The sequence below is a fragment of the Lagenorhynchus albirostris genome, chromosome 3 (genome assembly GCF_949774975.1).
Source record: "Lagenorhynchus albirostris chromosome 3, mLagAlb1.1, whole genome shotgun sequence".
NCBI classification, from domain to species: domain Eukaryota; kingdom Metazoa; phylum Chordata; class Mammalia; order Artiodactyla; family Delphinidae; genus Lagenorhynchus; species Lagenorhynchus albirostris.
Window position 1 is genome coordinate 55,231,350 of NC_083097.1, and position 15,873 is coordinate 55,247,222.

The 15,873-nt window shown below is 39.3% G+C and overlaps 1 protein-coding gene across 1 annotated transcript; it reads left to right on the plus strand.

Annotated features, from left to right (window-relative positions):
- Positions 1 to 215: 215 nt before the first annotated feature.
- Positions 216 to 12,719, plus strand: KGD4 (alpha-ketoglutarate dehydrogenase subunit 4). The gene is made up of 4 exons (XM_060146106.1): positions 216 to 365; positions 9,425 to 9,488; positions 10,670 to 10,857; positions 11,732 to 12,719. Exons 1-4 carry the CDS (start codon positions 324 to 326, stop codon positions 11,747 to 11,749), a joined length of 312 nt encoding a protein of 103 aa, XP_060002089.1. The 5' UTR covers positions 216 to 323; the 3' UTR covers positions 11,750 to 12,719.
- Positions 12,720 to 15,873: the final 3,154 nt, after the last annotated feature.

Genomic DNA, 15,873 nt, shown 5'->3' on the forward strand with positions numbered 1-15,873 from the left:
ACACTGAAACTGGAAACTGCCTATCTGGAGAAGAAATGGTCCCAGATCACTCATAGGCCGGTGAACAAAATAAATACAATACCACAAACCTTCGTCTGCAAAACGAAGCAATGGGAAACACCTGGGTCAGTTCCCAGGCAGGAAGAGAGGAGGGGCGGTGTCAGGCACAAGTGGGTGGGGCTAGCTCCGCAGTGGAGGAGGGTCTCTCCCGAGCGCCCGCTCCTCCTCCGTGACGTCACAGGTAGAGCCCGCCCCCAGCCGCCCAGGACTCCTGTTATAGCCGCTGCTCGCCAGGGCCCCGGAAGCTGCCCCTCTCGGGGGTCATGATGGGCAGCAAGATGGCGTCTGCCAGCAGGGTCGTTCAGGTAAGGAGACTCGGTTGCCTTTCCGCGCCGTAGGCAGTAGGGATGGTGCTGACTGTAGCACCGGCGCTGGGGAGGAAAGGCGGTGGTGGAGACTGCGCAGTGACCACGGCCCTGCATAGGGCCAGCAGCGGCTTCCCGGGGTGTATGTGAGAATTGGACCTTGAGCTCGTTGGGTCGGGCAGTGAGCCGGGGACCGCAGCTGAGGGTTCGAGCCAGGCCGCGGGAGTGCATCTCAGCAGGTAGGCACATAGCTGTTCCGAAGTCCCTGGACTGCCCTCCACCGGGACCTCGTTAGCCTGTTAGGAGTCTGCAGCTTGGCTGTCCTGGCAATATCCTGGCCAATCAGCGACCAGTATTGTCTGTGTTGTCGCGGATCAGCCAATCGGAAGGAAGGCGGTAGCGGTGAGTGAAAGGAAGCGAACCCTGCTTCTGACCTGGTGTCCCTTCAAGGTCTTGGGAATGGCCAGAGAACTGGCCCCGCGGGCTGCATCTTCGCCGGAGGCGGGTTCTCCCCCACCAACCAGCGTCTGGTTACAGGCCGGATGGGGGAGAATGGAAAAAATACATATTTAAGTTTATCTGTAATATATGTCTTAGTGTTGGTTTCCTAAGCTTTTTTCCCCTGAATTTAGATTGGCGCTAGAGGAACTTTATTGTTAATCCACACATCAGTTACTAACTCCTGACAGCTTTTGTTTTTGCTTCTCCAGCTGTGACCTCTAGCTTAAATAGGAGAGGTAAAATTGGTATATAATGGGCGACAATCTCCACTTTTGTGGTTGCTTTACACGAGTTTTTTTCAACTCTTAAAGTATATTATTGTACAATTACCTTTTAACTTTGACACGAGAAGTGCATTTCCCTTTGCACATCTCTTAAAAGACCTTTTCTTAAATTCGCTCTGAAAGAGAATCCTAGATCCCAGTCTTTGCTCCCATTGCAACGAATGATCCTCACTTATTCATTCAGCGGGTAGTTATTGAACGTTAAAGGTGCTGTGAGGACAGGAGAACATCCGACAAAGGACTGGTATCCATAATAGATAATTATATATATCCATAATATATAGCCCAGTTTTTAAAATGGGTAAGAAAAACTTGATATTGCACAAAGCAAGATATTCAAATGAGCACTAAGCCAGTGAAAAGATACTCAACATCATTATTTGCCAGGAAAATGCAAATTAAAACCAGGAAGTACCACCACACCCACCAAAATTATTAAAAAGACTAACAATACCAAGTGGTGATGAGAACATGAAGCACCTGAAACTCATACAATGCTAGTGGGAATATAAAATGGTACAGTCACTTTGAAAAACTTTTGTGGGCCTCTAATACTAGTTAAACATACCTACCCTATGTCCAAGCAGTTTTTCTCATAGGTTTATATCCCAGAGAAATGAGTGCATATACCTATTTAAAAAACTATATAAAAATGTTCATAGTTGCTTTATTAATAATAACCCCTAAACCAGAAATTATCCAAATGTCCATTAGCAAGATAAGGTGTGGTAGATTTGTTAAAATGGAACAGTACACAGCAATAATAAAGAACTTACTATTGATATATGCAACAACAATAAAAAAGATGCTGTGAGATATACAGTAAGAAATGGTCTGTCTCCTTTTAACAAAGCTGCAAAGACTTGTATTCAGGTTCATAATACAAAGTGGTATATGCTGACATTATGTAATAATTACATGTTAACATTAGCAAAATGTATTGAGTACTTCGGTGCCAGGCCTATACTCAGTGCTGAGACTGCAGTGCCAACAAGACAATACATGGTGCCTCCACAGAGCTTAGAACTTGGCTGTTGATTGGTGTCTTTAAGAAAGAGTAGTATTTCAACAGGCTGGCACAAACTGATAGGAATTCACAAAGCATAGTGTCACCATTAAGTAGAGGGATTTGGCTGGACCACAGGGTATTCAAAAGTAATTTTAGAAGAGTAATTTATAAGTGTTCATTAAATGCCTGCTAAATGCCAAGCAGGGGCTTCCCTGGTGGTGCAGTGGCTAAGAATCTGCCTGCCAGTGCAGGGGACACAGGTTCAAGCCCTGGTCCAGGGAGATCCCACATGCTGCGGAGCAACTAAGCCTGTGTGCCACAACTACTGAGCCTGCTCTCTACAGCCCCTGAGCCACAACTACTGAGCCCGTGTGCCACAACTACTGAAGCCCATGCACCTAGAGCCCGTGCTCCGCAACAAGAGAAGCCACCGCAATGAGGAGCCCACGCACCACAACGAAGAGCAGCTCCACTCAACACAACTAGAGAAAGCCCGTGTGCAACAACGAAGACCCAACGCTGCCAAAAATAAATACATAAATAAATTTATTTAAAAATAATAATAATAAAATAAATGCCAAGCAGTATATATTTGATATGTTTGGGATGATGCAATAGTAGAAAGGAGATAGTTCATCATTCAGGAAATCGTTTGGCTGCATGAGACACAGGGGAAGAAGATAAGTGGTTGGATTAATTCAGGGTTTGAGCTTTACAGGTGAGGTGAAAATAAACCTCCAGCAAGGCAGTTGAGAGCGCTAAGAGGTTTTTGAATGGACTGTAGGTTCTAGGCTAGATGAGAAAGGAAGTAAAGTCAGGATGGAACCAATTGACTGGGAGAAAAGGGAACGATAAAGGAAATGAAGGGCTTGCTGGAACTGATGGTGGGAAATAACAGAGAAGAGAGTTGTAAGTTAAAAGGTTGTAGTTGAGTTTAGATTTTAGATTAAGATTTCAGGGATGGTACAGTTCTGAACTCAGTAAAGAATTAAGAGTAAAAGAAAAGAACCTGGGCTTCCCTGGTGGCGCAGAGGTTGAGAGTCTGCCTGCCGATGCAGGGGACACGGGTTCGGGCCCCGGTCCGGGAAGATCCCACATGCCGCGGAGCAGCTGGTCCCGTGAGCCATGGCTGCTGAGCCTGTGCGTCCGGAGCCTGTGCTCCACAACGGGAGAGGCCACAACAGTGAGAGGCCCGTGTACCACACAAAAAACAAAACAAAACAAAAGAACCTTTCAGGAATAGATGCTAAACTGGAAAGAATATAAAGGTCAATAGGCAACTTGGAAGTTTTGCTAAAGGAAATAGTGGAGGAAAGGAGAAAAATGATTTTTTTAAAAAGTCACAGATAATGATTGAGGCCTAGGCAGGTCCCAACCTGTCTGCGGTTTGGGGTTGCTATCTGCCTTACAAAGCAAAGTAGAGGGTTTGTCTTCTGGGAAGACAAGAGTTGTCTTCTCCTCTAAAAAAGCCTCTTACATAGTTGGCTTTGGCATCTTCCACGAACAGGAGGGCAGGGATTGAGGCCTCATGAGGCTCCGTTTTCACTTGAGTTAGAGAGAGGAGATGGTGGTTATAACCAGAAAGTCCAGAGTGGAGTGTTACCTCCAGAACTCATCACTGTTAACTCTGCCTGGGCTTCATGAATCATAGAAGTGGATTCCTTAATAGAATAATAGTTTCCAAAAGAAATCACTGATAATGCAAAAAGGTGAAAGGGTTTCAGAGAAAATCATAGAGACGATAAAGACGAGACGATAAAGACAAGACAATGCAACTTTTGTATAATAAGTAGTCTATGAAAAAGTGACAGTAGATAGAGTTGACCAAGTCTCAAAACCTATAATTTAATAAAACTTTCCTGATACAAAAGAAAACTTAAAGTTATACCTTGTAGATTCGATCCAGTATGTTTGATTAATGAATATATTCTAGTAAAATCATTAAATTTTAAAGAAAAAATTATTTGGTGATCCAAGTGACAAGACCAAGCACTTAAAAGAGAATGGAAGTTATCAGAGTTTTCAACAATAATACTTCATTAAGGAAAACATGTGGATAACATATTTAAGGTAGTTAAAGAAAATGTGAACCAAAGCTTTATCTAGCTACATTGACCTTCAAGTGTAAAGGCCACAAACTCTTCTTAACCTTTAATAACTCAGGGAATATTGTTCCCTGAAGCTCTTCTTACAGCTCTCACAGAGAATGAGCTTCAGACAACTAAGAAATACTTATTTGTACTTGTGGCTGTTTTAATATAGGAACTGGATGTAAGCACTGAATGTATTTAACTATAGAACTAAGACTAAATAATGCAGATAAGGGAGAAAGACTTGTTGGTAATATTTTTTTTGACAGTATAGATCTAATAAAACTTTTAAAATGGAATAAGGGGAAGAGTATACAGAAGGTAGAATAAACTTGCTAATTGCCTCTGGTTATTAATTGGTAGTAAAAGATGGGGAGGGAAGGCAGAGAAGAGATTACCATCAACTACTTTCATTCTTTCTCATAATAGTGAACCAATAGATAGTATCTCAGAAATGGGCAACTAAGAGTATTATCTAAAGGTAGCAACATAACATAAACATTATACAAAAGTACAAATCTTTCCAAATACCAAAAAACAAAACAACAAACCCCACAAATGAAAGCAAAGAAAAAGATCATATGACAAAGGACTTTATATTTAAATAATCATATAATGATATGACAGAAAATACACCAAACTTGTGAGTTATATCTATAAATTCAAATGGTGTAACTGCCCTTTTAGAAGTATTCTCATATTGGCCAACGAATGAATATTCAGTGCTATGCTATATATGAGGCACAGCTAAAACTAAGAGACTTAGAAAGGTAGAAATAACAGGATAGTCAACTGATCTTTGACAAAGAAGCAAAGGCAATACAATAGAGAAAAGATAGTCTTTTCAATAAATGTTGCTGGAACAACTAGACATCCACTTGCAAAACATGAATCTAGACACACGTTATACCTTTCACAAAAATTAACTCAGAATGGATCATAGGCCTATATGTAAAGTGGAAAACTATAAAACTTCTAGAAGATAACAGAGAAGAAAACTTAGATGATCTTGGGTTTGGCAGTGACTTTTTAAATACAACACCAAATGCACAATCCATGAAAGAAATAATTGATAAACTGGATGTCATTAAAATTAAAAATTTCTGGTCTGCAATAGACACTGTGAAGAGAATGAGAAGACAAGCCACAGATTGGGAGAAAATATTTGCAAAAAGAATATCTAATAAAGGATGTTATTCAAGATATATAAAGAACTCTTAAAAGTTCCCTGGTGGCACAGTGGTTAAGAATCTGCCTGCCAATGCAGGGGACACAGGTTCGAGCCCTGGTCTGGGAAGATCCCACATGCCACGGAGCGGCTGGGCCTGTGAGCCATGGCCGCTGAGCCTGTGCGTCCAGAGCCTGTGCTCCGCAATGGGAGAGGCCTCAATAGTGAGAGGCTCGCGTACCGGAAAAAAAAAAAAAAAAGAAAAAAAAAGAAAGTCAACAATGAAAACAGCCTGACTAAAAAATGGGCAAAAGAGCTGAACAAACACCTCATCAAAGAAGATATACAGATGACAATGATATGAAAAGGTGTTCAACCTCATAGTCATTAGGGAATTAATTGCAAATTAAAACAACAGTAAGACACCTCTATATACCTATTAGAATGGCTGAAACCCAGAATACTGACACCACCAAATGCTGACAAGGAGGTGGAGCAATGGGAACTCTCATTCACTGCTGTTGAGAATGCAAAGTGCCACAGCCACTTCGGGAGGCAGTTTGGCAATTTCTTACACAACTAAACATACTTTTACCATATGGTTGAACAATCGCACTTTTACCCAAATGAATTGAAAACTTACGTCTGAACAAAAACCTGCACATGGATGTTTATAGCAGCTTCATTTATAATTGCCAAAACTTGGAAACAACCAAGATGTCTTTCAGTAGGTGAATGGATAAATAAACTGTGGTACATCCAGATAATGTAATATTACTCAACCCAAATTATATTATTGTAATATTATATTATTATATAATAATATATTTGTATATTATACAAATATAATTTATAATGGTATTTCAAAAAGAAACAAGCTACCAAGCCAGGAAAAATCATGGAAGAAACATACATGCATGTTACTAAATGAAAGAAGCCAATCTGAAAAGGCTACATGCTGTATGATTCCATCTGCATGACATTCTGGAAAAGGCAAAACTGTGGAGACAGTAAACAGTGGTTGCCAGAGATTGGGGAATGAAGGGATGAGTAGGCAGAACACAGAAGATGCTATAATAGTGAATATGTCATTGTACATTTGTCAAAACCCATAGAACGTACAACACCAAGAATGAACTCTAATGTAAAACTTTGGGTGATAATGACGTGTTAATATAGTTTCATCATTTGTAACAAATAGAATACTCTGGTGGGAGATGTCCACAGTGAGGAAGGCTAGGGGCTGGGGTGAGTGGGGCTGTGCCCAGTGGTATAGGAGAACTGGAAGAAGATTGGAAACGACTCAAATTAACAACCCAAATTAACAGGGGGCTGGTTGAATAAACTCATGGCATTTATCCTGACTTCCTGCTGATTCCCTCAGATTCCAGTCTTAACACTACAGTATTCTTCCTTGCCTTCCCTCATCCCATATTTATATGTTCTTTCTCTCACAGGGAAATCCCTGCCTTCCACAAACATCAATATATGTATATACGCATTTGCTTAGTCCTACAATATATACAAAATGTATAGCTATATCTATACAACCAACCTACTAAGTAAAAAGTTCAAGATTTCTTTGTATTTCTTTTTGTCTTTAGACTGAAGGTATATAGTCCAAGCACTATGAAAGTTATTTGGATTAGCTCCTTTTTTTTCCTTAGTTATAAGCTGGTCAACTAATTGACAGACTTATTTGTTTCTCTTTGTATTTACATTTAGAGTTTAAAAAAGACAATTTTGAGACAGGAAAATTTGAGCATAGCTAAATAATAGATGATATTAAAGAATTATTTTTGTTAAGTGTGGGAAAAGTATTGGGACTATGGTTTAACCAAATCCTTTTCTGTTAGTGATACATGTAGATGGTATTAACAGATGAGATGAGATGACTGGGATTTGTTTAATGGGGGAAGGGTTGATGAAATAAGATTGATTACTGTTGAAATTGTATGATGTGTTTATCAGGGTTTATTATACTACTCTGTCTACTTTTATGTATTTTTAAAATTTTCTCTTAAAAAGGGGGGATACCAAGCTGTGGGAATTTAATCTATATGGGCATATTACCTTTTTTTTTTTTTTTTTTCCCGGCACGCGGGCCTCTCACTGTTGTGGTCTCTCCCGCTGCGGAGCACAGGCTCCGGACGCGCAGGCCCAGTGGCCATGGCCCACAGGTCCAGCCGCTCTGCGGCATGTGGGATCCTCTCAGACCAGGGCATGAACCCGCGTCCCCTGCATCGGCAGGCAGACTCCCAACCACTGCGCCACCAGGGAAGCCCAACCATATTTTTAAGTGTACAAAAGCAATGTTGAAATGGATTCTTTCTCTCTGGTGTATGTACATTTGTTTAAGTGTGTGTATACATACTTACATACCTATACAGTTAGCCCTTACCTGCAAATGGTCTATTCACTCATTTGTCAGATGTTTGCTGAGCATTTACTATGTACTGGCTACTGCTGCAGAAGTACTTAATTTTCCATCTCTGCCTTTCCAGGAGCTTTGCTCTCCTGTAATCATTGGCTCATTTACTGTCCTCTACACAATATTCTTAGGATGTTCAGGTTGCTGTGGAAACACAGGAGGAGTTTTTAAATCAGATTTAGGAATCGGGAATCTTCTTAGAGAGGAGTGACAGTTGAGCTGTTTTCAAAGATAAGCAGTCAGATGAAAGTGGAGGCATGGAAGCGGGGTGGGACGTGGGAGAGGTTCGTGGCAGAGCACACAAGCTGTAGATTGAATGGGGATGGAAATGGTATGAGGAGTTAGGGAAATGAAAAGTACTTCAGAATACCTGGAGTGAAAGGTACAGTGGTGGGGAATGAGGCTAGAGAGGTAGGGAGAGACCTGATCATGATGGACCTGTGTGTGCCAAATGCGAGTTTGAAGTTTATCCTGAAAAGCTTAGGACTATAGGAAGGAAAGAACACTCTTTCAAGAAGCCTGGCTATGAAAAGAAACAGGTACTACATGGAGTGAGAAGGTTTGTTTTTTAACACGAAAGATGTGAACATGCTTTAATGCTTAGGGAGACCACTATCTTCCAGCATTTTCTCACAGCAGCAGAATTATGGTGGTTAGTTTTCAGACCCATCCCTACAAGCCTATTTGCTTCTGTACTCATATAAAATGTGTAATGTGTAGTACATATATACAAATATATTGCAGATAAACACACACCTGTCTCACTAGTTACACAGCAACTTATAGATTACGTTAGTAAAAAATAGTACTCTGTTTATTAGAGTCTCAGCATTTTATATATATTCAGAAGATTTCATACTGCAAGTTCTGCTTAAGCGCCTCTGTATCATTAACTGGAATTTTAGGGATAAAACATTAATACTCTTCAAATATCTTATTAAAAACAGTGTTCTAAATAAATGTATTTCTATGGGTATAGGAAAAAGGCTGAAGTCAAGGGCTATCAAATGTTTAAATCTATTTTATGTGGGTTTTGGCTTATAGATGGTGTTTTCTTCTTTGTGCTTTTCTGTGTTTTTTCCAAATTTTTTACACAGAACATGGGTTACTTTTGTAGTCAGAAAAAGTATTCTTTTGATTACCTAATTTTCAATATGCTTTTTATCCTATTCTATCTAAACCACTAGGTATTAACATAGTAGAGAAACAACACTCAATACAAGTCAGGAAACTTGCAATTCTTACCAATCAGCAGGGTGATTTAGAAGTCATGCAACATAAAATCCTTGTCACCTTATAGGGTTGTTTTGAGGTCAGTAGGCAGTACAGTAAAATATCTTGTGATGTATGAAGTACAAAGTTCTTATGAATATCAGATAATAGTTCATAGACTAGCTATCCTTATTGGGAAAGAGTAAAATTTAAAATAGTAAAATTTAAAGTTGCTGTCAGGTACTAAGTTATTTTATTTTAACAGAGGCATCTGCTTGTGAGGTTCATTAGATTATTTCTTATGTAGTAAATGAGGTTATTTTAGTGCTTCATTTCTTTTTCATGCATTTTATTTTTCCTTTAGGTAGTCAAGCCACATACTCCATTAATAAGGTTCCCTGACAGAAGAGACAATCCTAAACCCAATGGTAAGCTGTAGTTTATTTATACTAAAAGGATATGTACATGCAGATTTATACATGAATATTCTATTATACACAATATTTCTCATTTTAGAATCCGGTAGACAATGGTAGCTTAGATCACAATGGTATGTTAGGTTGCATTAACTAACTTTCTATTACCTCCTTGTAAAAAAGTAGTAACTTGACAGTAGGTATTTCTGAATTTTTAATGATACTGTGTTTATATATGGGAATTTTTGTTCCACCTTCTGTCCTTCAGAAGAATGTCCCATGCTTATATTTGCAGAGATTATGATGAATAACCACCATTCCTATATTTCTCTCCCAGCTAACCTTTTCTTTCATTCACTGATTTATCTGTTCATTGAGGCAGTAAATATTTCTTGGATTGCCTTAGAACTTAACAATCATTGCCTATTACAGTAACTGAAGATTCTGAACAAGTTCTGTTTTTCTCTTACTGCTCTGTCAGCTGTCTTTAATTATAAGATACTTGACCTTTAATTCAGGGAGAATTTTAACAAATTTTGTATGGATATTTTTAACTTATTGTAACTCTTGAAAAATTAAGATATAGGTGACAAACAAGTATGGAGAAAACAAATCTCATCTGCATTTACCAACTTTCTTATTCTCCATTGTATGGTATTACCTGTAATCTCTACCGTATGACAAAATTTAAGTAATGTAAGTTATCCATACGGGTTGAACTCCACTACCTAGAAATTTCATTATTTTATGAACTTACTCTTCAATTTAGTAATTCATTCACTTAAAACTACCTCATTTGCTTTAAAAAGAACTTTATGAAACTATATATAGCTACCCAACGAAGTTACTCTATAATACTTATCTCTTGGATTGTAATACTTATCATTTTAAGAATAACTTTGAGGGCTTCCCTGGTGGCGCAGTGGTTGGGGGTCTGCCTGCGGATTGGGGGGATGCGGGTTCCTGCCCCGGTCCGGGAAGATCCCACATGCCGTGGAGCGGCTGGGCCCGTGAGCCATGGCCGCTGAGCCTGTGCGTCCGGAGCCTGTGCTCCGCAACAGGAGAGACCACAACAGTGAGAGGCCCGCGTACCGCAAAAAAAAAAAGAATAACTTGATTATTTAATGATAGATAATTCAAAATAGTATTTTAAGACACTGAACAATTCCTCTATTTTTTTTTTTTAATTTCAGTGTCAGAAGTTCTGAGATCAGCAGGACTACCGTCTCACTCTTCTTCAATTTCACAGCATTCTAAGGGAAGTAAATCGCCAGACTGGCTGATGCATCCGGGTCCACCAGACACTGCAGAGTTAATAAAAACTTTACCTCAGAAGTACAGAAGGAAACTTGTATCTCAAGAAGAAATTGAATTTATCCAAGTACGTTGTTGCTCTTTATCCCAATACTGTGGAAAACACCTCAACGTTATTGGCTTTGGAGTTTCATATTGCTGATTTCCATGTTCTTCCCATTGTCTTGTCAAGGTGTGTCCATAGCTAAGACAGGGATGGTCATGTAGGCCTGGACTATGAGAAATAAACGATGTTCGAGCCCTCAGTAAATGTGCATGAAGGAATATATGTGTAGAAGTATAGTATGGTAAATAGCAAAATATATATACCCCATGGAAAAAAGCTCTTTAGGGTCCTCATTAATTTTTTTTAAATTAATTTACTTTTCTCTGCGTTGGGTCTTCGTTGCTGTGCGTGGGCTTTCTCTAGTTGCGGCAAGCGGGGGCTACTCTTTGTTGCGGTGCATGGGCTTCTCATTGCGGTGGCTTCTCTTGTTGCGGAGCACGGGCTCTAGTCACGCAGGCTTCAGTAGTTGTGGCACATGGACTCTGTAGTTGTGGCTTGCGGGCTCTAGAGCACAGGCTGGGCAGTCGTGGTGCATGGGCTTAGTTGCTTTGCGGCATGTGTGATCTTCCCGGACCAGGGCTCGAACCTGTGTCCCCTGCATCGGCAGGCAGATTCTTAACCACTGCGCCTCCAGGGAAGCCCCCTCATTGATTTTTTAGAGTGTAAAGGACCAAGAAATTTGAGGACCATTGATCTACGTCAACCTTGAGTCCTCTTCAGATCTGAAATTCTTTATAACATTGATAGGAGTGCCCCAAAGCTATGAAAAATCTGAAATTGTTTTTAAAACCTAAAGATCATTTGATTAAAATGTTTCAAATTTGTATAGTGGCCATGAAAACATTTCTTTGTAAATGAAACACCTAATCTTATTGCTTTATTACTTCCTTTTCAGCGTGGAGGTCCAGAATAATCACTGACAGTGTGGCTGCTGTTTGTTTAATCAGACAAAGAAGAGTCTTTACAGTGAAGGACTTCCAGAATGACAAATGAGAAATTGTACATTAAACAACGTTAATAAAATTTCTGTAAAAAAAAAGTATAGAAAATTTAGGACACTTGTATCTCCTAATTTATGTATCTTGGTCAGCTTCTCCACAAGCTTACCTGATTGTTTATATACTTTATACTTATTAAAGTATACATTTTTAAATGTTAGCCTATTAATTTACTCAGATAATCAAATTATCAAGCATTACAGTGTTGAACTATTAAAAGTACACAATGTCTAGTGAACAATCATAGGTTTACCATAATTTCACTTCTCTTTCAGTTTCTGTTTAAACATGGAAAGAATATATCCGGCAGAATTGCAGCTTTCTGGAAGTAATTTTCCTGGAATTGGATAAGGATCAGTGAAATAATGACTCCATTATTTGTTCTTAATTCTCTCAGTGTTTTTGCATTCACAACGTTACTGGAGAATAACTGGCTCAATAAGCATATCGTACTCTAAATAATAAAAATACAGCCATGGTAAAACAGATGCCTTTGTGGTATTAAGACTAGGGAGTTAACACAAAAGATTACGTAACCTGTGTTCAGAAAAAAATGTCAGAGTATCAAATGGAGAGTAAGAGATCAAAATGAATATAGCATAGGAATAACATTTGACCAGAAATTTTAAGTTATTATGTTTTTAGGGGTGTTAAGAAAGTCTTGTTCTTTGGTTTATTTTACTGTTTTGATTGTGATCATGTGTACAAATCCTGACAATCATAAACTTTCTCAAACTTCATTGTCCGAAAGCCTCATAAAATCAACCTATTCACCTTATTAAGGCAATTTACAGAATTTTAATAGGCTCTTCCTGTGCCAAGGGTATGTATGATTGTGAAAGTAAAGCCTCACAAAGTGAAATAAATTCTCTTCTATACCTTTAATGATTTCTAGAATATGCGTTAAAGAAGTCATCCCTAATAGTAAGGGTAACTCATGAGTAATAGACACAGTAGAATTGTTGAGTACGTTTTTGTATTTGCCCAGTTGCGTATGGATTAATCTTTATACTTTTTTTTCTTTTTTACTATTTCAGAGTTGATCTGCTTTTCGTGTAAATTCTGTATTGTGGCCTAGTATAAATGTTGCCCAACTTGAATGTGAAACAGGAGTTTGGTGCTAGCAATGAGCTATTCTGGTAACTCATGAGAAATACATGACTCATGATTTCTTTTTTATTATTTCAAAAATATACTTGGAAAAATTTCTTAAAAACTAGCACTATTCTCTTTTTTCTCCTTAGCTTTCTCATTTCAGTAAAAGGAAGCCCAAGGCAATTTTTTTGCTCTCAGAGTAGGTGCAGGAAATGAAGAGTGGCTTGAGTAATGTCGTGGGCCAGCAGTTAGAAACCCCAATACTGGTACTGTCTGAGGACCACCTTTACTACAGCTGCTGCCATGAAAGTTCCAATGAAAAAATATATCACTTTTACAGAATTTATGACTAGAGGTATGGCAAAAGGATGTTCGTGGGAATTGCTGTCATAGGATGAGCTCCCAAGGAGGATGGTGTCATAGAAAGAATTTGGGCTTGACTTAGAGTAAATAGCTTGTGTTTTCATTTAGGAGTTAAACAGTTAAGTATCTGTAACCGTTAGCAAATCGCTCAGTTTGTCCAACTTGCAGTTTTTTCTCCAGTACTATACAATGTGATAGGCAGGATCAAATTAGTGTATTGTCTACTACGTTGTAACAAATCACCCCCAAATTTAGTGGCTGAAAACAACACTCACTCAATAGCTCATGGTTTCTCTGGGTCAGGAATTCTGGGGCAGCTTGGCAGGGCAGGTCTGCTCAGTGTTTTTCATGAGGTTGCAATCAATGCCACCTGGGGCTGCAGTTATCTGAAGGTTTCACTGGGGCTGGACCATCCATCTCCAAGATAGCTCACTCACATAGCTGGCAGGCTGATGCTGGCTGTTGGCAGGAGGCCTCAGTTCCCCTCCACCTAGGCTTCTCCACAGGGCTGCCTGAATGAATTCATGACATGATGGCTGAATTCCTCCAGAGCAAATGATCCAAGTGTACAGGCAGAAGCAGCAATACCTCTTTATGATCTAGACTCAAGTTATACACATTCATTTCTGCAATACTCTATTAGTCACACAGAACAGCCTGTTTCATTGTGTGAGTAAACTACACAAGTGCATTAATACCAGAAGGCAAGAATCATTAGGGCCATCTTGGAAGCTGGCTACTACTGGTGTGTGAAAGCGCTTTCTTAACTGTAAAATGCTATACAGATGCTGAATGGTATTTTATATTTATACAGTGCCCTAATGAACCCAGAATATCACTTAAACATTGCCTTTGTTACCTTATTTAAAATGTCCCAATATAGGAATTTACTTGTCAGCAGCATGGTATAATGTGATTATCAATTCATATGCCATGGCACACTTGGGAACCTCAAGCCTCAAATTTAGCTCACTATTTAGCTTATTTCTACTACAAGTGAGGTTAGATTACTGTTGACAGTGATGTCTTTTAGAAGGAACGATTACCTAAGTCACATGACACCATATATCACTAGGTATGACTTGCCACAATTAAGAGGTATAAGTGGTAGAGATGGTATGTTTTCTGCAACATAGGAGAATTTTGCTTAATGAATATATCAGTGCTCAATAAAGACCCAAGTAGTGACAAAGAGCTGGAACGTGACCAGTAATAGTTATGTGATGGCTAACATAAACTGCACACTGTCAGACTGTATCCTAAGGGTTTCTGACGTGTGCAGTCATTTAAGCCTTACAGCAACCCAGTGTGTAGGTCCTATTAACAGAAGAAACTAGCAACAGAAAGGTTAAATAATTTGCCCAAATCATAAACCTAGTAAATGAATAGTTGTGGGGCCAGTATTCATATGCAGGTAGCCTAGATCCAGAGTAAGGACTCAGCCTTTACACTGTATTACCTTGAGTAAGTTATGAGTTTTTGTATTCTGCTGCCTTCTTCAACCTAACTCTGAAAATCAGGATTCTTCACTCTTAGAAGCATCAAATGCTCCAGCTCAAAACCTTAGAATTATCCTTTTCTTCCCCCACAACCCATGTCCAGTCTGTCAGCAAGTCGTATTGGCTAGAAGCCAAACTGGTACCCTCAATACAACCTACAACCATCTGGATTCCTGCAATAATTCTTTAACTGGCCTTCTTGGTTTTCCTTGCCCCTCTAAGTTTACAGTGTAATCTCTCACAACAGTCAAAGGGCGAGTTTTAAAACATTAAGTCCGATATCACTTGTCTGCTCAAAACTCTGCAGTGGCTTTTCAGTAATGTCTTTCTGGTAACACCCTATTTAAAATCACAAACCCTACTATATATCCCCTTTCCCAGCTTTATTATCTCTGTAGCACTTATCACTATGTATCATAGCGTATTTTAATTATCTCCTCCCATTGGAAGGCACTGATATTTGTTTTTCCCCTGCTGATTTCTCAGAGTCTGCAACAGAGCCTGGCATATTGTAAGCATTCAATATATATTCGTTGAATAAATGAATTAATTGATTTGTATGAAAACTTATGAGAATCAAAGTTGGGTACTGATCACAGTTAACCATTGAGCGCTATGTCTAAACTTTGTGCAAGTTTCATTTAATCCTCGCAACCACCTATGATGTAGTCTACAAGTTCCACCTTACAGGGTAGAAAACTGATGGCCAGAAGTCTGTTCCACAGCACAAAATTGTTCAGTTGACTTGGAACTTCTTTGCCTAGACGTGCTTCTTCATAAAGGACTAAGAATTCCTCTTGATCAGCCCTTAAGAACTGGGCACTCGCTTAAGTAACCTGAAATTGTCGGCTTAGGCGTCCACAGTAACCATGGTGACAGGACACCCTTGAGCAAAAACTAGAGAGCGAGATCAGAGACAAGGCCGAGCCTTCCGCACTCATACACACCTATTAAATCCTGAACACAGAGCATCGTATCAGAGCGCTGATCCGTCTTCGGTAGTGAAGAAAGTATCTAAGTTAAAACGGTAACAGGGTGACACAGCCACCACCGAGAGAACCCCGCTTCCGGTACAATCTGCG